This window comes from Cydia pomonella, chromosome 2, assembly GCF_033807575.1.
Source record: "Cydia pomonella isolate Wapato2018A chromosome 2, ilCydPomo1, whole genome shotgun sequence".
Lineage (NCBI taxonomy): Eukaryota > Metazoa > Arthropoda > Insecta > Lepidoptera > Tortricidae > Cydia > Cydia pomonella.
The window spans coordinates 36,792,076-36,817,521 of NC_084704.1; the positions used below are offsets into that span (position 1 = coordinate 36,792,076).

The window sequence follows — 25,446 nt, forward strand, 5'->3', positions numbered from 1 at the left end:
TCACACGAGAGCAAAGTTATTTTACATTTCGTGTTACAATTATAGAATCTTTCGCTTCCTCGGGACTCAAAATCGACACTCGCAAGAAAATCTAACTTTCCTCTCTTGTTGCACAAATAAATATTCTCATGGCGGAAATTATCAGAGATGAGCCTTACAACTACATCAGATCGAAACATGTCCTTAGATATTTTTTAACATTGATATATATGTACAAAGTAATTTTTTTTAAATAAAAAAATTAGAATAAAATGATCATTTTTATAAATTAGGTTAATCTCAAATAATTTCAACCTTATACTTAAACCGAACCAGGGTTTCAAATAAAACACATGTTTATCAATGTTTTATAAATATTCGTAAATATAGGTCAAATGTGGTACAATTAAAATCAGAGGAAATATATTTTATCGATTTCATATCAAAAAGGAAACGCCCATGCATTATTTTCTACACTTTATCATCATCTTAATTAATGAATTATAAAAGACGTTGCAATATGCGCCTACTATAGGAACATGAGCATGTTAGCGAGGGTTTGCGTTCTTAAACAATTGACCTAGTATTGCTACTGGATCTGTACATCGCCGTTGATTCTCACAAAAACTTAAGTCTTGACGACTCGAGGTTGACGCTATACGCTACGTAGTCAACATCAGTACCCCTAGTGTAAATAAATTCGATTTCGAAACGTGACGTACGCGTTTGCGTTGTTTCATTTTGTATTGGATTTAGAAAGAGCGCGCCAAGCGGGACGTTTTGACAACAATAATACAAAATGAGACTTAACGCAAACGCGTTCGTCACGTTATGATGTCAATCAAATTTACACTAGGGGTACAGATATATCGCAGCGGCCAAGGTGTTCAGAAATATCTAAACAAATCTATTATCAAGGCGTTAAAGTGCATGTTCAGGTATTTCTGAACACCTTTAGTCTGATATATTAAATGGCCACTACGGAAATGAAATGTCTTTCTGTTGTACCACTATCGAGCGTATGGCTTCAACCGGAGACCAATGACTGCTTCGACCACTGTATCCCATAATAACTAGCCAACTAAGATCTATTTATGAGAAAAATAATTTATTATTGGTACTATTTTTTGACGTATGTTTATTGGAGAAAATTACATAGCAGGGATAGCGTTAATATCGATGAGAATCATTTGCGATCATGCCCCGCCGCTAACAGTAGACTAAAATTTGAATCTAAGCTAGACGAAAACAAATCTAACCTAGATATTGAAACAAAATAAACTTACTATCAATAAATGCATTTTTTGATGGTACAAAGCTAATTTCGTATAGCTTCCTGCGTATTATACGGCAGAGAACAAATTATGCCGGCAACTAACTTAACTAATTTGTGTGTTCCACCGACCCTATGATTATGAACGCCTATATTTCAGTAAATAGAGCTACGGTTACTAACCTCCATATAAAACTAGTACATATTATAATCAGAATACGATAGAGTGTAGAAAATGGAAATATTCACAACGAATAAGTCGTAAAACCAATAAAACAGGGCACCATCCACCAGTGACAGGCATGAGTGGTCAACACTACCTTCATTGCTTCACTTAACTGGAAAATGTGATCTTAAAACTATGAACCTACCTTAGACTAGATATAAGTATCTAAATATGGGTCATGCACAGATAATGTGAACGTCTGTAGTTTTGCAGAAAGCAACCTAACCAGTGGCGGATTTGCAGTGTTGGCCGCCCTAGGCCCCAGGCCTGGTAGTAACTAGTAGCAGTCCCTTTCTCAGCACCCATCATATAGACTGCCGCCTTGCTGCCGCCCCTAATGTCTTGCCGCCCTAGGCCCGGGCCTACTTGGCCTTAGGGCAAATCCGCCACTGAACCTAACTAGTGTTATAACGTTCTAAAGAACATTTTCCGTTTTTTTTATTATACCGCTATGGCAACCTAGCTTAGTGTAGGTTAAGACTAAGAGTCCTTTGCTTTGAAACTCGACTCAGATTTTCAGACTCGCATATTAAGTCTAAACTGGAGTTCTTTTCAACTTGTTAGAGACTCGAGACTTTTGTAGGGACTTGAGTCCTTTGCAGAAAACTCTCAATTTTTTGTTTGCAAATTTTGGAATGCGTCGTCTTTAAGTAATAGCACACAAATAATACAATAACGCATAATTTCTTTACTTTTATTTAGGTTAAGCCTATGAAATTGTTGACAGTCTTTATTCGGAGGCTCACTTAAAAAAGACTCAGTAAATGACTCGCCTCGGGACTTAAAAGACTCGGAAGATTTTTAAGCGCCGAGTTTCGTAAAAACGAGTCGAGTTCTTCAAAGTCAGACTCAAAAGACTCGAGTTCCCACCAACACTAACTTAGCTTACGGTTCGCCTGATGATAAGCGGATATCGTAGCTTATGGACCCTTGCGACTCTAGCGGCAGCGCGTAAGCAACCTTTCAGTACACACGGATTAAATTTCTAGCTGAGAATATTTCCCATATGAAATGGAGAACGTTTCTGACAACATCACAACACTAGACAAAACATATTTTAAATACAAAAAAAGCTTCAGTAACTTTCAGCAGAACTACAGCTATGTAAACAGATATTGGCTAACTTTACTGGTTTATATTTATGTTACATAACGTTGTATTTCGTCATAACACCATATTACAGGGTCTGTTAATTATCAAATTACTATCAGTCTTCACTTAACCACTTGTCTCATAAAATAATATACATATACATGAATTTTAATCACTTGACACCACAAACAAAACTTCTCCTTAAATATAACTGAAAGTGTCTCGTGTTTTATTGGTTTCAGATCTGTGACAAACAAGCATGAGTGAATATACAGACAAATATCATTTATCAACTAATTAATAAGAAATAACCATTTTAATACTTTAAGACATAAATAATAACACATTTAAACAATTCAACTTGTTTCTTTGACTTAAAATCTCTTACTACTATTTTGACTACGCTAATAGTAATAGTATAACAGAGTCCGTTATGTTACAAGTTATGTTTTATCCTATACTGACATGTAAAGGCGGTAGGCAGACAAATCTTACAACTACGGACTCAGAAACAGAGCAAGAACATACACCTGAGGTCCTCCCCGTGCAACCCCATGCCGGCTGCAGTGAGATTGCAATAAGGAAGATCGTTTACCGCTCCTAACAGCTGAGAGAAACGAGTAACGTATAAAGTAAAACGGCATACTTTGTTACTTCATGATATACACATTGTTGTATACTTATTTATACACCGCTTCTTCGCAAGCTGCAGTTACGATTCATGTCAATATCGGACACAATTTAACAGCTACTTGCTCGGGTCACGCGCGCATTTGAAACCCGGCAGGGTAAAGATCTTATTAAATTAAGGCGTTTACAAAATTTCGGCGCGTATTCACTTAACTAATTATCACTTACACAAAAAAATTGAAGTACAAGATCTACGACGCCGCCGGGTTCCTCGCATGCACACGAGCTGCACATTCGTTACACACTCACACAAACACGGCTCACTACCAATATGGTGGCACAAATTACAGAACATAATAATGAAGTGATCAGTCTTAAAAAAAAATACGACCCTGGAGGATCTCGACACTGTCGAAACGACGCGGATCCACTCTGTTGCTGAGTCGAACTAAAATAACATACATTCTAAGAACTTACAAGGGAACGCGTTAACCTAAAGCACTGTAAGTTACGTCTAACGAAATGTCAGCACACTGAAGCAAACGATAATAGTCTATGATCACCTAACGCGAGCTCACCGGGCCCGCACTACGCTCAATAAGAGTACAAATAGTAACAGAAGATATACACTAATGTTTAATACATGATTAGATCATCAATTGTTGGAGTGCCTGCTTATCGCCAATTCCTGTTACATTTTTTAACACGAGCGAGATTTCCAAGCCCAATTGGGCTTAGTTATCTATTTAACTATAGAAATCGACCTTTCGTCTTGACTTCAATTTATTGACTACCTATAATTCAGCTAAAAACATAACAATGGCCATGCAAAATGGTTCCGTTGAGATGCCACTTGCCGAGCATTAGCAGGCTGCGCCGGCGCAGCATGGCGGCCGTCCACGAAGCAGGTCAATTTACTTTACAAGTGCCCATGATCGTTTATTTTAATTGGATTTACCGAATTACACTAATATTTTAATACAATAGTAACTCATTCTCCAATCTATTTTTTACATGTAGATTGAACCTTAGATAAGTGTGAAACTACATGGAATGCTCTAATTTCGGATACTAACAATATTATCTATACTTTATTTATGGACAACTGTCTTCATTGGTAAGTAATGGCTATAATTTCGAGGGCGAACCGAGCACTGGGAGATTGTAAAAGCATAAAAAATGAGACACTGGATATACAATTTTGGCTAAGTCGGTAAAGACTAAGTCGATTACTATTTTCAATATACACAATACATATTCATAATTTAGAAGTCAATCATAATCACGTCACATCAGATTTAAGGAAACATGTATTATATAAAACATATCTTAGAATATTATATGATGAATTGATATTGATAATACTATATTAGTACAAAATGCGGCAAGACGCCGCTCTTAGCTACAGAGAGTCAAATGTGATACATTATAGTAGGTTATCTTATATTGCTAAAAATGCTTGTAAAATATTAAGAATGCAAAATATTGCTGTATCATTTCGAACAACCTCTCAGTAACACCATCATCGATTACTCAGCGTTATTGCTTTCGCGGTGGTAGTTTTCTATCGAACCAAACTCTTCAGGTAGTCATTTTAAAATTATCACAAAGCCTACATAACATCATCCACCCCGTTACCTATCTCACCTCACTAGAACCGTCGCGGCGGTCATCCTTCCAATACCTTAACCGAATCAGTCAATCCCTCGATCTATCGTCATAAATTAGATTAAGCCGGAGTAACAAAATAACATTAAATTTAGCATTAAAATAATTACATTTGAGACTAAACTAAGCACAGCGCCAACGTTCGCTCCCGGCCCCGACGCTCGCGGATCGATTCCCGACGCGTAAAAAAAAACAAGACGCAGACTTATCGATTCGTCACTTTGGAAAAGACAACTAAACAACTAATATTTTAAAACTACATTCGAGGAGGGTCACGGACGCTCAAAGAGCAAAAGCGAAAATAGTCGCCCTCGGCCGCGCTCAGCGCGATCACGAGTGCTTCACCACGATGACTCCGGGTCTGGGCGGCGCCGCCGCCGGCGCCACGGCCGCCGGCTTCTTGGTGAGCGCCAGCGGCGCGTCGGCCGCCTCGCCGAACAGGTGGTCGCCCTCCAGGTGGCGGATGGCCTCCACGATGGTCTCCAGGTTCTGGCGCGACGTGCTGGCCAGGTACAGGCGCGCCGCCTCGGGCGCCGCGTCCGGCAGCACCTCCACCTCCACGCGCGGCTCCGCCTTGATGGCCGCCTCCAGCAGCGGCGCGCCCGCCTCGGCCGGCGGCGGCGGCGGCGGCGCCTCCGCCTCCTCCGCCTCCAGCTTGCAGTCGGCGCCCGCCGCCGCCGGCTCGGGGTACGGGCGCGCCTCCGCCGCGTGCAGGCGCTCCTCCAGCAGGCGCCGCAGCCGCCGCTCGCGCTCCAGCTGCACGCGCAGCTCGGCGCCCTCGCCGTCCTTCTTCACGCAGCCGATGCTGATGACGGCGACGGGCTCCGGCGACCGCGAGTTCGCGACGGCGTCGTCGGTGGAGTCGGGGATGATCGTGGTGGGCGCCATGTGGGAGATTATTTCGCTTTTTCTCTTCTTGAGAGGGATCTCGCCGCCCTCGTGTTGGTTCAGTAGTCTCTTCAGCTGACAGTTTTGGGACAGAAGTCTGGTCTTCTCCTGCTCCAGTGAGTAGATATACTCTGCGGTTTGTTGTAAAATGGCGGCCTACAAATACAAAAAACATTTCACTAGTACCGATCCATAATTTTAAAGAAAAATACCATTTAATAAATTTAACTTAACAGTTCCAATAAAATACATACTACTATCTAAGTGGACCATACCTTGCTGAGTTTTTCTCCCTCATGCCTGGGCAGGAGGGTCCGCAGAGCCTGAAAGCCTGCGTTGATGCTCTGCATGCGTCGGCGTTCATTGCTGTTTGCAATCTCCCGTCGGATGCGTTTTTCCGCCTCCATCGTCCTACCACCTGATGCTGAATGTTTTTCACTTCTGTAACCAAATTTTGTTTATGATTACTAATAGACAACATATTTGACACCTATAATCTACAAACTAAAACTATCTATTATCATTCCAAATGAAAGAAAAGAGTACCAGTTTTTCAAAACAGAACAATTCGACAACTTTTTAATTTCATGGGCAATCAAACCATAAAATTGAATTTATATGAATAACCTGTCAAAGCCTCCTTATGGTAAGGGACAATGTGGTACCTTTTGCTTGAGAATGACATTTTACAACAATAAGGTGAGTTTAAGTATATCATTAAATGTCCTTAATACAATGATAATTAGGATTATAATTTGAAGAGCAGCTGGTTAAGCATTGGCTGTAATAAAACAAAAATAGTCTTCAATTGAATTTAAAACAATAATACAGGATGCTACAGGTATGAGTTCAAGACTTTGATATAGATATCTTGTGATATATGCAAATACTACTTTCTAGTTTAGAAATACAGTATAAACTCCATATAATGTCACCTGATATAACGCTTCACAACCTATTACGTCAACATTTGTTGGCTATGATTACTTTAATATTAATTTCTTTTCATATAATGAAAGCTCTCCAGCGTCAAAAAAGTCTGGTCCCTTGAATGTCACTATATAGTTTATACTGTATTTTTTTAAGCTGTTGAATTGGAAGATATAGATTCTTAGGAATTTTGCCTTGGATATAGTGTATGTAGCTGCTTAGTTTTTTGATAACCAATAGGCGGGTCTGGCCAGTTGGCCAGTTTGTGCGTGAGGAATCATATGCTCGCTCTGTGTGGACCCACCCAATAATGAGTATGCTAGTGTAAGTAATGTTATACTAAGTTGTCAACCTGTATAAATTGCTGTGTTGATCAAAGGCAGACTCTGCCATACTCGCCACAGAATAAATTGGGGCCTATTATACTTTTATCTACTTCAGAAGTTTCTTGTGTACATATCTTTATGAACTTGTAATAATATTGTTTTCCCTGCTTTTACCAATTGTGGGAGCCCATTGCAGTTTTATTACATTTCATTACTGTCAAAATAACTTTGGGCTTACCTATAAAAAAAGTTAGAAAAATAATAAATAAATGTATTAAATAGATTATTTTATGTAATATTACTGCAAACTGAAAACATGTTATGTATAAGAAATTTAGAGCCTATTTGCAAAGGTTTAGGTAATAATTTTTTACAGGCTTACAAAATGATATCAAAGTGATGTCAGTTGCAGTCAATAATGCTGAATACAATAGATTTTTGCAAATATTGGTCAAATGTGGACAACAATGTTATGAAAAATCAAATGCATGTCATAGTTTGAGTAAAAAAAGTAAGGTAATAGGCAGGAATCAATTAGATTTAGGATAGCACAGTAGAACTAAACTGAATATCACCAAGCCATGATTACAACCTAAAAATAATGTTAAGATTGTATCATGTTGGCCAGTCTCTCAACAACAACACCACTAGAATGTTGATCAATATTTTTTAAACAATTTTAAGAATCTTAATATTTCATACAAAAACATGAATGACTTTACGCTTAATCGTACATGTGTTTGATAGTACGTTGTTAGTGCAGTAGTTAGGTAGGGGCACATACTACGCCTATTTTACCAACCTAACATGGCGGCCCAACAGCTGACTACAACCGGCACGGCACGGGCGGGAGGCGTCATATGGTCACTAACTTACTATGCGAAACTTGAAAATGTTTTTTTGGGCCAAGTCACAGTATAATATGGCAAAATGTACACTTTGCTTAACAATATAGGATTATTTAAACAACAATTCGGCGACCACGCCGGGCTTCCATACCTGGCAAAAGCGTGATTCGATGCCTCCTCTTCGTACAAGTTGTAGTCTTCTACTTCTAGCAAGCAGACATCATTACCGTGTAATGACATCACTTTAGTTCGCTAGATAAATGTTTTTAAGAATTCTTCATGAACACTGCACTTGGTAATAGAAGAAAGTCGAAATAATTTTACAGAGGGTCCACAATGGCGGGAAATGACAATGAGCTCGGTCAGGTGACGCTACACAAATATTTCACGGCACCATTTGAAACACTCCACAAATCACAGTTTATAACACTTTTAGCACTAGAACAGATCTAATAAAGTCGCTTTTTTGAAAGTATGAAGTAACTACTTTTTAAAAACAGTAATTATCGGAGAATCAAGGGCAACGCGACATCGATGCACACGCCATTTGTAATTTTAGTATAATGTTGCCAGCTTAAAAATTAACGTATGAAGATGAGTAAAAAATAAAATAAATTATGGTTAATCTGATAATATACTCGTATTAAGTCTTTTTAAATAGATTATATATTTAAAATATTATTAGAGTAATCTTTCAAATTCCGTTTATTGCGTTTAACAAAATAAGTAACAACATATCGCAAGACTTGTTCGAAACAACACTCAACCAACACTCGACTTTACATTATTATTTTATTATAATCATTATCTTTGTTTAGTTTCAAATATATGATATTAAACATTTGGTTCTGAAAAAAAGTATATACATGATAATAATGTAATAATGAACCTATTCTGTTCTTTTTTCTATCATCTTCATATGAACTACTGAATTTTAATTTACATTAATATGAAGAATGTTAATATATTACTAAAAATTGCTTCAAATACAGAAATGTAGTTAAAATTAACAGACTACTACAGTAATGTAGAAATTTCAAATACTTAGCGCCATCAGATCCAGAGAGAATATAGAGTTTTTATGAATATAGAGTTTTTTAATTGTCTATAGGTAAAAGAACTTGTGGTTGGTAGCCTTGAAGCGTCTTGGTGAAAGCAACCAATCAAAAATTAGTTTCAATTTTGAATTTGCTGGAGGTGGGGATTTCGTCCTGCCGCCATATTGTGTCGGGCTGTCTGTGAGTGCTTTATGTTAACAAATTTCTGAAATTGTGGTGTAAATTCCTTGTTAATAAAATAAAAGATTGAAAGTCCAGGTGGTAAGTTTAATTTGAATTCTAGTCTTTGTCATGGTTTTAGTTATAGTGTTAAATTATTCAAACGTTCCTGCAAAATGCCGGCTGTGTAAATTAATTTTGAGTTCGGTAAAAGTACATTTGAATTTTCTGTATCATCCTGTCCCCTAAACTGCGTATGGTCACGCGATCTGTATTGATCATAAAATATGAGATTTTCATTAAATGAAATAACTTATAAACATACTGTTATCATCTCGACTAGTAATTCAAATCGAGGACAAAAGAAATGAGAACTGTGGTGACGGCAGATTTAACCGTTGATTAAAAACTGCTCGGTAACAGCACAAAGGTAAAGTAATATTGGTAAATACTATTGGTTTCTAAATTATTAGATATTATACTTGATAGTAATGTCTTGAATATGTTGGTTTCTGGGAAATCCGTTCTTTGTCGCACGATGAATCACCCTACCAGTTATTAGGGCGACATGCAAGTAAGTGAAACAAGGGTGTTGTATGCATTCGTGCCATGAGTAATCATTATTTGCTTTCTATAGCTTATTTGCCTTAAAATACCCTAAGAAATAAGATAAATAGTCATAATAGAAAATAAGTTTTGTATACCTACATATTTTAACTAACTTGATACATTTCCAAGGCTTCATTCTCGCGGAGAATGTATTCCAATAGAAAACAATGTCATGTAGTCGTCCTTCTGTAGGTGTTCTTCCATTTACTAATGAAAGTACGTTCCAAAACAATTCAGTAATTTCTGCTGATAAGGGTAACAAATGTAACAATACTAGGAAAGCTAGATTAAAACGATTGTGTATAAGCAAATAAATCAAGTTTCTCAGAAAGACGTACGTACATTTAGGGTAGGGTTATATCTTTATTCGCGCACATATTACCTACATGTCCTACATCATTGAATTACAAATAAAGTTTGAACATGTGGTGCCGTAGTGGCGTCGTTAACATGCTATAGGGGCCGGGATTAGGACGTACGACAGAATTTTTGAGCACATGCGATAGAGAATAAACGCAAAAGTCGTGTTAACTACTTCACCCTCAATATCTAAGTAGAAAAAAATTGTTCTTGCATAAGTATGCAAGAACATTTTTTTTTATCAAGACTTAACAGGACGATCGTTATTCTGACAGGGCCTACCCCGAACTGTATCGTCGCCTTGTACAGTCTGCATTAAAGGTAGCGGATCAGACTATGTACCATTCTCGAACAACTTAATGCACATAGACAGGTGGAATACTAATATCACCCTTAACTAGATATGTCACAATATGTAGAACAATTCGACTGTAGCGTAGCACATACTTGAACGCGAACTGTAGAGACATATCTCTATTTGGGAAAGGATTCCAGGGTGGCAGATACTTTTGTCGCGTTGTTTCATCTGCTACTGTTGATGCTGACTATACCAGGCGAAAAAACAGTTCGCGTTAGGCCCTCTGATCAGAAATACAAGATTTGCTTAGTTTGGGGCTAAGTCGATCGGTGAAAGATTGTCCCAAAACATTTATTTCGTTCGTTCGTCTATTTGTTTCTTCCGCGCGAATATGCAAGAGTGATAAAGAGGCAGATAACCTGATTTCGATTTTCGCTGTAGGCCGTAACTAAGTATAACCGTATACTGTTATACTTAGCATCACCATCACGTAAAAATATGAACCTTCTAATAAATATTTTTACTAGTCAAAAACAATGAACAAGGATTCTACGTACTTTACATTTTTTTCTCCAAATTTTTTGTGACATCCTTGCTACCAAGCATCACGTAAAGCGTGAAGTCTAAACATCAGAATCATGAAATATTTCGATGAACCACCTCGCCCGTATGGCCATCTCTTCTTCTTCCCAGCATATTTGCGTCCACTGCTGAACATATGCCTCTTTCATGGATTTCCATGCTGTTCTGTACGCGGCGGTTCTATGCCTGGTCGGCCCTGCCGTCTTTCTGATATCGTCCGACCATCTGGCTCGTGGTTTTCCGTCACCTCTGCTTCCCAGTCGATGTCTCCAGAACAGTATTCGCTGGCCCCATCGGTCATCATCCCTGCGACATATATGGCCGGCCCATTCCCACTTCAGCTGCGCAATTCTTTTGGCGATGTCGGTAACTTTTGTGCGTTGACGAATGCATGTCTTATGGCCATTTACCCTATCTTTGTACCTAGGTGCCGTAGGTGGATGCAAATAATGTTATAGTACTCTTGCACTAACTGTTCGTAGAAGTGAATGACTAATACCGCAATAGCTTGTAGCGTGTGGTAGCAATGATTGATCAAAAGACCTATTGAATCACCCATTGTGATCCAATAACGATTTTATTGCTGGCTACGATTAAGTTGCTGTAAAATGGGAGGGTGACAGAAAGAACTTACGCTTTCTTACTGTTAAAGGAAACTTATTATTGCAGATATACCCCCTTATTCATAAACGTTTACTAAAGTTGACAAGCCGCTAATAATCGTTTGTCCCTTTCCGACGTATTGGTATGATGGAAAGGGACAAACGATTATTAGCGGCTTGTCAACTTTAGTAGACGTTTATGAATAAGGGGCATAGCCTCTTTATCCCCTTGTTTTGGGAATAGTCGTCATCCATAAATTAACAGTAATACAAATTTTCGAGTTCTTGGACCCCCTCCCCCCTTGTCACGCTTTTTCCTATCCCTTCATGGCGTCGCCGAGGGGGGCAATTTCAACTATGTTGTATAACCCGAATAGGTAATACGGTCACGTTGAATAAGTCCAATTGTCCACCAATCCTTTAGTCACATGAACTCTGTATTGAACTTTCTTCCTGATTCTTGAGCAATATTCTGGACATGTCATCGCAACTTTGCTTGTCTAGTAACGCTAAGACTGACTGACTGGCTTGTCTAAGCTTGACATGAGTACCTAGCACCTATCTAGGTGTCGTTGAAGACCAGGTTCCTCCATAGGCTTCTATTCCTCGCCAAGCGCATGGTCTCGTGCAGTTTTAATTGCATAGGTGCAGTGATTTGAGCACACCATCTAGTAGGGGGAGGGCCCTGAGGTCTAGTGCCTTCAACTCTGCCCGTCATAATAACTCTCTCTAGGCTATCCGGGGAGCGGCGTGAGTTATGTCCGAAGTATATGAGAGTCAGGTCCTCGCATATCGTTGCCAACCGGCGTTTTATGCGTAGCTCTTCCAATATGGACTTATTAGTACGCATAGCTGTCCAAGTCGCCCAATGTCATAGTATGAGGTTTCTACCTAGCGATTTTCATGTTTGTCACTGTGACAAAGTACGGAATGTGTCACAAATTAAATCTTTTGACTGATAATTATAGCAAGGTTGGCAACCCTGGTAACTGCGGTAGTTAGTTAAACCTATATGTGTTTAAACTGATGTCGTTTCCCCATGCCGGGTGCAGTGTTACTTGCGGTTTCATTCCGCAACTGGACACTATCGATTTTCCACTTACATTACCCAGTACTGGCATGTCCAACTGTTGTCTATGTCTGAACCTAGGTACTTAGCCTGCTAAATTAAGCCTAGGCTTAACTTAGCGGGCTAATTAAGATAACTTATGTAGATACCAAGTGGTGTGTAGTGTTAAGACTCGAATCCTTTGAGTCCTCTGTTTTAAGACTCTACTCCGTTTTTCAGGCTCGTTAAGTCGAAACTCGAGTCCTTAAGAAACTTGAGTCTTTTACAAATAACTCTCAATTAATTAAAAAAAAAATCAAAATGCAATTGGCTTCATGTAAAATTGATGTGTACACAAATCATACAATATCATAATGCCTATTTTCTTTACTATTTATATAAAACCTGTCAATATGCGCTTGAATAAGAATATGTAGAACTCGACTCGGGACTTTATAACACACGGAAGTTTTTTTTAGCCCAGAGGGCCTACCGCGAAAATCGAAATTCGTCATTTGGTGGCATTTTTCTGTCACTCTAATTACGTCTTAGTGAGAGTAAAAGAGAAAGACCTCCGCAATTTGCGAATTTCGCTTTTCGCGGTAGGCCCTCTGAGCCTCGTAAAAACGAGTAGTGCTTAAAATTTGAACTTTTACCTTATGTTTCTAGTTTCCTACTAACACTAGGTCCCTACCATTGAACTAAGCTTTTATATTAGAACTGGATTAGATCCTTGTAGGTTTAATCTACCTCGCAAGTCACTTGCCGCATTTTGTACAAGAATATTCAGAAGTAGGTACATAAACGGACGTTCGTTGGTGTGAATCGCGAGGCACAGTCAGAAAATCTATTAGCTTAGCACCTTTGCATACAAATAAGTATGCAAGAGTGCTAAATTAATATTTTTGCTGATTGTACTCAGCTGCAGAGAAAAGTGAGTGCAAAGGTGCTAAGCGAATAGTATTTGCTGGCAATACCTAGGTAGCTATGCATTTGATGAATTAAAGTTACATTTTATTGTATTGGTTCTACTCCTTTATAATTTGACGATAGAATGGCTTGTTTACAGAATAATATACTCTATGTAATTCTGACAATGTAAGTAGAACAGAACGCATATCTGATCATTCTCGCCCGACAAATAAGTACATACACGGTCTCTTAAATTTATACAGCACGTTCCTCCTCACCGGTTAACCTTGAACACCAGCGGGAGTCAAGGTCACCGCAGTCGCCACGGCGGATCTTATTTAAATCGGGCCCAGCTAAGTGCCTCCCATTGTGGCACCAACGACAATAAGTTCAGGTTGACTGCTTCGAAAAAACTAACGTAGTAGTGGGGCACGAAACGGGTCAATCACCTCGATGCGTGGACCATTTTCGAATTTCGAACTTGGCTCGGGCGTAGACGTGCCAGTAACGTCGGATTGTTATGAATACGCAATTATAATCATAATAATTATAGCCTTAGATACGTTGAGTACTTGTGTATGCTGTTAGCCGTTGATCGTGCGTTTAGAAGTTTTTTTGTCTTCAACTAAGTTTAGGCAGGGATATGTACTTGGTAGATTTTATACGGTCGTTGAGAAGTAGCGAAATGGGCAATCAGATTAAACCGTGTACAATGGTCTGTTTAGTGAATACGTTTTTAAGTAGTGCCTGTAGACGAAAAAATCTAAACAGTTTTTAAACATTAGGTATGTCGAAAATTTAATTTAGTTAAAGTAATATTGCAATTGTGCTTCTGAATGCAAAATATTCCGAGAGATAAAACTAAATCTAGTAAATTAACTGTTTAGTGACAGGGGCCTTTTAGAATTTATGGACGTAGAGTAGAGAAGCGCGTAAAAACCAGAAAATGTAGTATAGTCAAACGAAGATAAGTTGGCAGCGATTTTGATAGCCCAGACAGTGCAAGTGTTATTTTAAACGTCAAACTTCTATGATATTATGACGTTCACTTGACACTTGCACCATCAGTAGGCCTAAGATGGTCGGCTCTTTGTCATTTGTCACCATACCTGTCACGTTCTAACAAGTATGTAAGTGCGAATGTGACAGGCATAGTGACATATGATAAAAATGGAACCATGCTGCCACTGCTGGGCTATCAAAAACGCTGTCAACTTATCTAGGTCTGACTGTGGTTACCCTGCTAAATTACCCATCTTCTTAACTCAAATGTCTACTGAAACCAATGAATACCTAATGACGACACATATTTTGCTTCAGCTTCTAAATTTAAACTTAAGTTATCTGGGGGCCTAGTCAAGATGACAATCGATGACAAGATCGACAAACGCCTAACTAAAAAAAATATCGGGATGATATTAGCTACGAAAAGTCACTCGACTTTTTCTCCACTATTTAAATTCAATTGGCGTTTTCTATCAACGTTTTTCATTTTAGATAGCCCCCTAGGATGTAAGACACAGAATATTAGATCGACTACTCGAAATACTTGTCTACTCACCAACAACAAAGACAGTGTAAAATTGTAAATCAAGAAAAAAAAGCGCTCATTGTTTGTTTACAGAATGCATTTCTTATTTCGCAGCACGATAAGGGCAGAGCCCTACGTGACTAATGAGGGGGCTATTTCTGTTTTGAGTAAACTAATGAATGATAAACACGATGCGTCAGGAATTCGGTCCGTAATGAACAATGTATACAATAACTGAACTGAGAAACAACGTGCTCCCTTCGCGACTCTTAGTTTCAATTTTAACGCCGAGCAAGCCGCCGGCTTAGTCGAATCGACCGCATGTTTTGAAATAGTGTCCGTGTGTGAGTGACTATCAGTGTGTGTATACGGTATTCAAGTTGTGAGTCATCGCGATATAAGGTATTATTCGACATGCATATTTTCTTTTGGTATTTTTATCTGCCGTTATTTCACAGCTATTGTGTCAGTTGTTATTTAAATAGTTTTGTCATATGTTCTACACCCAGGGATCGGAACCGGTTTTTTGGAAAACTTTGAAATAAACATATATTTCGGTTTATTTTATACTCCAAATAGGTATAGGACCCGGTTATGTTTTCGTTCCCATACAAAAAATACCGGTTTCCGATCCCTGTCTACACCCTCTATCTTTATAAAAAGTAAATAAATTAAATAAACCGGCCAAGAGCATGACGGGCCACGCTCAGTGTAGGGTTCCGTAGTTACTCTTCCGTCACAATAAGCTAAACTGGAGCTTAAAGTATAGTAAATTGTTAACCAAGGGATGAAACGGTACCTTTCACGCGAGTTAAACAAATAGGCAAATTTGCACAATCAGTACCTAATTAGGTAAAGTAAGTCTTTTTACTATGAAGGGGGAACTTTTTGCGATAACTCAAAAACAGCTAAACTGAGCATGTCCGCTATAGTTTTCATTTAATGTCTTTCTTAAGCTCTACTTCCACGATTTTTTTCATAATTTTTGGACCTATGGTTCAAAAGTTAGAGGGGGGGGGGGACACAATTTTTTTTTCTTTCGGAGCGCTTATCTCCGAATATATTCACTTTATCAAAAAATGTTTGTTCAAGACCCCTATTAGTTTTGAAAGACCTTTCCAACGATACCCCACACTGTAGGGTTGAAGCAAAAAAAAAATTCACCCCCACTTTACGTGTAGGGGAGGTACCCTCAAAAAAATTAAATTTTTAGATTTTATTGTACGACTTTGTCGGCTTTATTGATTTATATATCCATGCCGAATTTCAGCTTTCTAGCACTAACGACCACGGAGCAAAGCCTCGGACAGACAGACAGACAGACAGACAGACAGACGGACATGGCGAAACTATAAGGGTTCCTAGTTGACTACGGAACCCTAAAAATAAGTAAAATTGTATCTGTACTGTAAATAAAATAATATATATAGTATAAATGACTAAGGGCCTGTTTCAATATGTCCAAGTAAAGTCCTGAATAAGCTACTTGCTACTTATCTGACGAATAGTCATCGTTGGCGTTTCACAATCTTTAAATAATGTTAACTGGTAGATAAAGTACTAAGTTTTGCAGGAAGTTTTATCTGGCAGTTAATTTATTTGTTAATTAGCAATCCAATACTTTAAATAATAGCTAAACTTAGCTAATGCAAACATAATAAAGCGAACGCCACCTCACATTCAAAATTGACAGGTCTTTAAAAAAAAAACTTCACTCCTTCAGCGGGTAAAAACTTAAAAAGCATTGATACACGTTACATCTAATTCAAGAACAGTTCAAAGCGCTAAATAAGTAAAACCTTTTTTTCTCATGTGTTACAAACATTAAAATATTTAACACGACATAAATTTAACTCAATAGAGCTATTGTGAACGTGTCCCGAAATAACCGATGCAATGTTAACTGCATTGACTATTTCCGTTCGCAGCGCGGCCCAACACCGTGACCCACTGAATGTTTATTCCAAAACGTCTCGTACCTGGCTCGCCTATTTATAGAAACACCAAATGTCAATGGGAAACCACGCATTGTTGTCAGCTTAAGGGCCTTTACAAACCTCACCGATAATCGCATGCGATCGATTGGGTTGGCCGGTTGAAGTATTTTACATATGGCGCCAGCATAGGTTTTACCTGTCAGTTCTACGAATTGTACCTAATTCTTGTTTTTTTTTATGATGCTAGACTTTAAGACAAAACTCATATAATATAACTAGAGACAGGTAAACCCTATGCCTAAACCTATTATAAAAACTGACAATTGCTAACCCCATTCGTTCCGCCTTAGTCGTAAAATTATCTAAAATCACATGAGATTTGTCGCAAGGTGTGTAGCAGCCTTTAAAGCTTTTCTATCTTCCTGAATAGGGTTGTTTCCAATTTTTTGAAACGCTCGTATTACATTCTATATTAACTAAAAATTGCCCTAAAATTCAACTTTTATACTAAAAACGGCTTTAAATATGTTAAATTAACAAAATATATTTTGACAGATGCTTTCGCGCCCAAAACGCTCTTTGATAATTGTGTGACGTCACAGTTTACGGTTTGACACATAACTACATACGCACGTAGAAGATACGAACTGTCAACTGACATTTGTCATTAGTTGTTTATTGCCTAACTGTCAACAGTGTCAATCCGAGAGTTGTGACGTCATCAGAATCTTCAATGACGTTTCTAGTTTGGTCACGTGACGTGTGCCAAATGATATTTTAAATTCAATATTTACAAAAATATGGTCATTACAGGTCCCCTAAAAGTAGTTTAACATGTTCTTATTATCCAAAAGAATTTATTAGGATACAATTCTGCCCTAAGATTTGTAGATGGAAACAATCCTATTTAGTAACTGATGACGATGAGCTGGACGTATTTCCATCGTGTCTCACGTATTGCAGCGTCCCTCTTGTCAGTAAAAAAAATATTATAAACTGTTTATAATAAAAAAAAATACAAGTTTTACAAACAGACCACTTAGCATAATCCACATGCTTATAGATTGTTACCTAAGAACTAGTACTAAATTCAGGAAGATGTAACAGGCTCTTTGGGCGGGTTACACTACGCATACACAACGAAGTGATCAACGTTAAATATTGTAGTGGCAGATGTTATAGTCATAGCATAAAGCAGTGGTTCCCAATCTTTTTCAGTACTTGTTTAAAATTTAATCTCGGATCTAACTTAGTTAGGCTTTTCGGAATAGACAGATACTGGTGAGGAGGATTGCCTCACGGTGCTCATCTTTACTGTCTGCGGTGCAACAGGACGCCGCGGCGCAGTTTTGGAACTCCTGCCATAGAGTAGTGTCAAGCTTATTAGAATACATTAAACGAATTAAGAGTTAAGTGTCAACAACGCGCATGTGATGTCTCTGAAGATATATCGTGTCGGGCATTTGGCTTGCTACTATGGTGTACAAACTGCGCTTGCCGTGAAAGTTATTTTCACATTATAATAGACGTGACAATTTCTCACATTGATAAATTGCTTTGTGCACTAATTATACATATAATATAATAATTACTCCTGTTTGTTTTCATTGCCTATGATAAAAATACCTTACGTAGCTGATGGCTTAAATCCACTATTCAGGTCTATGGCACGTTAATAAGTGAATTGTAAATAATTCACTTTTTATGTCGTTTGCAAGTTCTTATTTATAATAAACTGATGAAATTGACCCTAGTTGCAATCGATGCGAAATTTCAACAGGGCTAAGACTGTCGTGGTTAGTTTGTAGATAGGAATCATTATAGAACGCTTCGTTACTCAATGTATAATTATCCCAACAGGACAGAAGTCAACATGGGAGCAAAGCAGAGTAAGCGGTCGGTGGACATAAGCGGCAAGGAAGCCGAAAACGCCGGTGAAGTTGCGGCGGCGGGCGCCGGCGGCGAGGGCCGCGTCGAGCAGCTCGCCGACGCCGACGCCGATATCAAGCCGCAGCTCAACGGCGACGCGCACATACAGCCCCCGCTCGAGATCTCAGTGAGTAGCACACCATCCTGTAACCGACAATGGTCGGCGAGGTGGCGGCGGCGGGCGCATGTAACCGTTCGCCGACGCCGATATCAAGCCGCAGTTCAACGGCGTCCCGCACATACAGGCCCCGCTCGAGATCTCAGTGAGTACTGCACACCATCGGAAAGCAAGAAAGCGGTCCGTGGACATAACTAGCAATGTACCGGTTAAGAGTGACGTCAAAGTGTGGATGGATGTCAGAAATGTTCAATGAGGCAACTTTCCGACCGGCGACGAAAAAGTGAATATTACCTTGCCCAAGAAATGTTAGATGCCGTGAAAATAAAAGAGATACGTAGCTAGATAGAGATCTTTAATCGCTGTGAGTTCAACCTGACGGCAAGAAATTATTTAAAAAAAAATGTTCCGATGAAAGTCGCTCGTGGCTTCTCACCGATGGCTGTTAGTTGGGCACCTATATCACTCAGACATGGTCATCATTCATCAACAATACTACTACACATTTTGTAGGTATACAATGTAGTGTTCCTGGAAAGATAAAGGACCAGACTTCGCCGGGATGTGCTGTATTGACGGCAGGTGCCAGCCAGGCAGGCTATAGAGCTTACACAGCAAATTCTCAGTCAAGTGTTCAGTCAAACACATACAGTCAGCACTAACTTACAAACTTTATATTCAATGAGGGCCAACTGTCTGACTGTGCAAGTGCATGTGTGATGTGTGTGTGTGATAAGAATCATAGGCTAGAAGCCCGTTTGCTCTTTGAATGACTTATGATTCACTTATAGTTCTAGGAATTAGCAATGATGTTGAGTTGAACGTGACATCATTTTCTAGTGACTACCAGGCAATACCCGCACCGACCCTCGTTAACTATCATTTCCTTTTATTGTCACACGACTTATTTACACAATTAGTGACAACTTCTAGTAGGTATAAATACAAACATTTGCTGGTAAGGTCCGACCGAGAACGCTTTTTTTGTCTCGGCCGAGACCGAGACCGAGACCGAGATTCAATGGGATTCTCGGCCGAGACCGAGACCGAGAATTTATAAAATAGAGAAAAAATACGAATTTTGCACTAAAATTGTTTTTATAATCGAAATTCGACGATTTATCAGAAAAAAAGTTATCATAATCAATTCCTAGCGCTATTAAACAGTATTTTTAGGGTTCTGTAGCCATAATGGCAAAAATCGAACCCTTGTAGTTACGTCATGTCCTATGTCTGTCGGTCTGTGCGTATGTCACAGCCATTTTACTCAAAAACTATACGGTATATTTTATAACCAAAGTTGGAACGTAGGTGTAGATGTATTATGTAAGTCGCTTCTTAGTTTCGAAAAAAATAATGTAAAATATATTTTCAAATATATACTCCGTATAAATGTAACAAAAAGTAAAAAAATAATCATGTGGCTCATCATTAGATAGGTCTTTAAAAATGCTAAAACGTTTTTTTTATTAAATAAATACTTTTGACAATAATCGATTTAAAAAAAATTGTGTGATCCCCTCTAACTTTTGAACCGGGAGAGCAAAACCATTAAAAAAATTCTAAATAAGCAAATAATTTTTCAGGAAAATTATTTTGAATATGGAAGAGTTATAACAAAACTGATCTTCTTATTAAAACGACAAAAGTGCCACTAACATACGCTCTTTTGCTTGTACGGCTTTTTTGTATTATATGAAGGTACGGAACCTTCCATTATGCGTGGTCCGACACGCACTTGGCCGGTTTTTCAGTACGGATGTGCACAAAAAGAGGTAAAATAACAATAATCAAAATAAAGAGTTATATATTGTAACTTGTAACCCAAAATATCCGCCACAGGTGTCGTTTCGTACTTACCTACTGCTTTGCTTTTTCCCTTTGACACAAATATATTTAGTATCAAAATATCCAGTGTCATCTTCCACTCACAACAAGTTAATCTAAGTTACATCCCGATAACAATATACACCCATTTATTCATCAATAACAACTACCACAAAACGAAAAAAACCAAATGAACAAGTCATTACTTGCAACCGCGCCTATCCGATCCCAACACTTAGTATTTGATAAGTAATTGGCTTAAAATGTGGCTATGAAACCAATTTAAATCACAAAAAACGTCACACCAACCGGGCGATGCAACCAACGAGTGGCTTAGACCCCGGGGCTCGTGCGCGGAAAATTCAAATTCCCCAATGATAACTCATTGCTTATTCTCGGTCTCGGCAAGAATCTCGGCCCATTTTGGCCGAGAGCCGAGACCGAGATCTCGGCCCGATTTTTGGCCGAGAATGCCGAGACCGAGACCGAGACCGAGATCTCGGTCGGACCTTATTTGCTGGTGGTTATCAATTATGTAGGAAATTTACTAAACCCTACAGATTAAGAGTGGACGTTATGAAGTCCAGAGCACACCATCTGCGCGCACGCACACATCACGCAAGCGGTGTGCCGTCTCTTATAAGGTTCTGTATATTACAACGCGCACGTGCACGTCTAAGACGCCCGGTGTACACAGTCCTTAAGAGCGGATTGCAGAACGGACGTTAAATACCGTCAACTGCTTCAACATTAAAAAACAGTGGTAAGACGAAATGGGATGACGAGTACAGTCAGCGTCAAATACTTCGTAGCAGTCAAAGTGGCCAAATAGTTCGGTACACCATACTAAAATTACTAAATATATGGTGTACCGAACTATTTGGCTACTTTGACTGCTACGAAGTATTTGACGCTGACTGTACGACATAAACAACTATTTGATAGAGAACCACTGTTTTTCAAGTCCGGCAATGTTGAAGCAGACGGTATAGCGGCGGCCGGCAGGTGCCATGCCATCACGTCAGCACCCCGTCTGCCATCCCGCTGTCAAACCGACCAAACTTTTCATACAACCAAATTTATGAACGACGTTAAAGACGGTTTAGTGCAAACGTCCCTAAAAGAAGCGAGATGGCATTGCGCTGTCTGTTTCAATCTAACATTATAAGCTTTACGACACCAGGTCATTGGCATCAGTATTTTGTAAGGATTATACGCTGCACGGAAGGCGTCGGCCTTGAAATTGTGTGCAGATAGCGCGTTTGCTCTATCAATGTGTAAATAAGCTGAATAATCGTTACCATTTCGGTGCAAGCCGTGCGTGTAGAGAGATTTGGGTAATGAGGGCCATCGCTCGGTATAAGTGGAGTTCGGATACACGCTCCGATGCGCGCGATGGTCACGCACCCCTCGCGGCTGCAACAATAACATGGAGTTAACATGTTTACGTCATTTTTAGGGGCCCGTCGTTAACAGGGAACCTTTTTATAGTTTCGCCTTGTCCATCTGTCACCTCAGATCAGGGATACTAAAAAACTGAAATGTGGCTTGTAAAGACTTACAAATGGTAAAATTCTTTAAAAAAAATTACATACTCTTCGTTGCCTTGTCCAGGTCATACACCCCTTATTCATAAAACTTAGCAAATTTTGTTAAATCTAGTCCCTTTCCAACACAAACAATTGCCAAGACGACAGATAAGGACAAACGATTATCAAGAGCTTGTTAGACTTGATAGGAGTTTATGAATAACGCCATAATCAGACGTAGAAGTTTTTGTGGCAAAAACGAGTGTTTGATAAAATGAAACTGCGGTAAATCTGTTACCGATTATAGATTAATAATTAAAAGTTGTAACTTCTTCTTGCTGTAATTTACCGGAAAAATTCAAGAATGTAATCAGTCACAAATTCGGTACATAATTTATTTATTACATATATTTAGCACTTAAAAATAGAAACGTAAACTGTAGTATACTATGTCAAAAGAATAGAAAATTACTAATATATCAAAGAAGATATTGAACGTGGTATATATTTCGGTAGCTATCTTCTTTAGTGTTACAAATATCTATAAGGTTAAGGTAACATTGATAATATAAATTTCGGTATTTCATTCTATCAATCACCTTATTTTGCCACAAAAACTTGTCTGGCTATAAGTCTCTATGTGGTTTGGTCTGTCGAAAATATTACGGATGTTGAATAGTATTTTTAGATTAAGTATTCAGCTTATTTCAAAATGCAAACACGCTTATATTACCTAATTCTAGTTATACATGTAAAGTAGTTAATTATGCAAGCAAAACATTATTTTAATAATAGTACATTTAACCGAACTAAGGCTTAAGAGTGTTAGGACGTTGCCCTTAGTTCGGTTAAATATACCGAGCTACGATAGGCTATGGAGACTGCTTACCATCAGGCGGGCCGTATGCTTGTTTGCCACCGACGTAGTATTAAAAAAAAGCTAAGACGTCTAATTCGTACTACATACCATAAGGCCTTGTAAATTTTACATATGTAAACATAAAGCTATTTGTTAGAATGAGATAATGATATTCATCTCTCGTTCTGTAGTACAGCAATTTCCCTACTTACGTAAGTAAAACTTAGAAGTGTATCTCAGGTCTAAGAGTCGTAAGACCATAAACACACCATTGTAAAAGTAAAAGGCAGTGTCACGCAAAAGAAATGCTATCTGTCCTAACTCGCAGACATCGCCCACGCTTCCCGTGTAGATAAGCTGCGAGCTCGGACCCCAGCCTTATCTGATGATATGAAAGATGCATTCTTATGCTATCGAGTTCGTGGTCAAATATATTTTGTTCCTGACTCATTGGAGTTTATTACCAGCGTTCACACTGATATAGTTATAGTTGAACATTTCTGAGGTGAAAAAATCGGCTCAAAACTTAATCTGTTAAACGAAAGGCATTGTTTTTATTTTTATGTAGTGCGGTTTATAATAACTGATAACTCGTAAACCTTATTATTGCAAAGATATCATCCGGTCAGTTATAAAGTACTTTTAGAACGTTTTTTAGGTTAACAAAGAACGCTGTTATATTGATGAAATCAGACGAAAGAAACAATTATTGAACTTGCATATTTTGGAAACAATAGCAGATCAATCTGATTGTATAAATGATTCAAATGAAAGAACATTTTGTGCGAATGTTTGTAAGCTTGTGAAGGAATGACAGACATTCATCCGAAATGTTTCTATGAACTTGCCTTGAAGATATTGTACCTAATTTGCTCTAAAGTTTATTATTAAATCTCAAAGTTTATTATTAGGTAAATCAAAAAGCTAGACAACGAGACTATAAAGGTCATGTTATTCAGAGTAATACAGAGTCCTTTTTTATACGGCCTCCACCCAGTTGTCTGGTTAGCTTGGGCGATTAGTTAACTACGGCGCATACTTAACCGCCTTATTTCGATGCGAAAACAGTACTAATTTACTGTAAAGTGTCTGCTCTACGATTTATAGCCATATATGTTCACTATTATTAAGATAATTTAGTTGTTAATGTAACTCCTCTGGAGTTGCAGGCGTACATAGGCTACGGATACTGCTTACCATCAGGCAGGCCGTATGCTTGTTTGCCACCGACGTTGTATAAAAAAAAAAAACCCCCTCCCCCCACGCAGTATATCCGTGGCCTCAACTCCCAGACGAATAGTGACTCATCCGGATAGGTATACCGATGTTGATCATGTTTTTTCTACGCAAAATGCTTTAATACTATGTTGCGGGTTGGCGACGATAGTTACGTGAGATATGTGAATGTCATGTATGAATGCTGAGACCATTATGAATAAAGTGTTGCTTCACAATTAGCACTTATCATTTAAAAAACAGATTATGCACAACTCAACAGGGCTTCCCAAGCATTTCTGTATCGTTGTCCCCTAATGTAAGAAACTGCAGATAAAGACATCTAATAAAAACAATGCTGCTCCATTTTAGGACAAAGAGAAACAGCTCGACAGCGGGACTCCTGAGAACGAAAAGGACGCAACAACAGAGAAGGAAGGCAAGGAAGAACAGAACGGAGATAAAGAACCCACACCCGTGACGAACGGGGACAGCGAGCCCAAGGACGAGAACGGGGACTCCGTGCCCACGCCCGAGGACGGCAAGAAACCTAAGAAAGAAAAGGTAAGCATACATTAACTTTCGGTTTGTGTCCGTCGAAACCTAATTATTTCATTATAGTCCACAATTCGATTAGATTACGTTCTTTTAAAAGGATATCGGGACACAAAACAAGGAACTTAGGAGGTTATCAACATAGTACATTTCAACCAAACTTTCACATGTTAAGAATATGAATTTGGGATTTCCGTCTATTTGATGATGCCTGCATTCATTATGAATGTATCATTTACATGCAATACATAACTGACAATGGTGTGTCATATATTGTATACCTCTTGTTTTAATCGAACTGTGTTTCTGGCAGGTCAAGAAAAAATGGTCACTGAGGTCCATCAGTTTTAGCAGAAAAGACAAGCCAAAACAGGAGAAGAAATCCAAGGAAGAGGAACCCAAAACGAACGGCGAACCAGAGAAAGTGCCGGAAGAGGTAAGTCCTCTCTGTTTTAAAG

General features: G+C 38.7%; 2 protein-coding genes across 3 annotated transcripts in view; one reads left to right on the top strand and one right to left on the bottom strand.

Annotated features, from left to right (window-relative positions):
* Positions 1-335: 335 nt before the first annotated feature.
* LOC133515499 (transcription factor AP-4) lies at positions 336-8,424 on the bottom strand. The gene is made up of 4 exons (XM_061848044.1): positions 8,012-8,424; positions 6,032-6,197; positions 1,874-5,912; positions 336-1,699 (listed from the first exon to the last, which is right to left on the bottom strand). Exons 1-3 carry the CDS (start codon positions 8,098-8,100, stop codon positions 5,199-5,201), a joined length of 969 nt encoding a protein of 322 aa, XP_061704028.1. The 5' UTR covers positions 8,101-8,424; the 3' UTR covers positions 336-1,699; positions 1,874-5,198.
* A 599-nt stretch (positions 8,425-9,023) lies between these two features.
* The window catches only part of LOC133515500 (A-kinase anchor protein 200-like), a 49,027-nt gene continuing 32,604 nt past the window's right edge, over positions 9,024-25,446 (top strand). Inside the window, exons 1-4 of one of the 2 annotated variants that reach the window (XM_061848045.1) lie at positions 9,024-9,179; positions 18,817-19,012; positions 24,806-24,997; positions 25,302-25,424. In XM_061848045.1, coding sequence (XP_061704029.1) covers positions 18,830-19,012; positions 24,806-24,997; positions 25,302-25,424 — 498 coding nt within the window. In that variant the 5' untranslated portion in view covers positions 9,024-9,179; positions 18,817-18,829. Of the gene's footprint in view, positions 9,180-15,291; positions 15,422-18,816; positions 19,013-24,805; positions 24,998-25,301; positions 25,425-25,446 lie in introns of those variants that run through there. The other variant, XM_061848046.1, reaches the window with a different exon arrangement.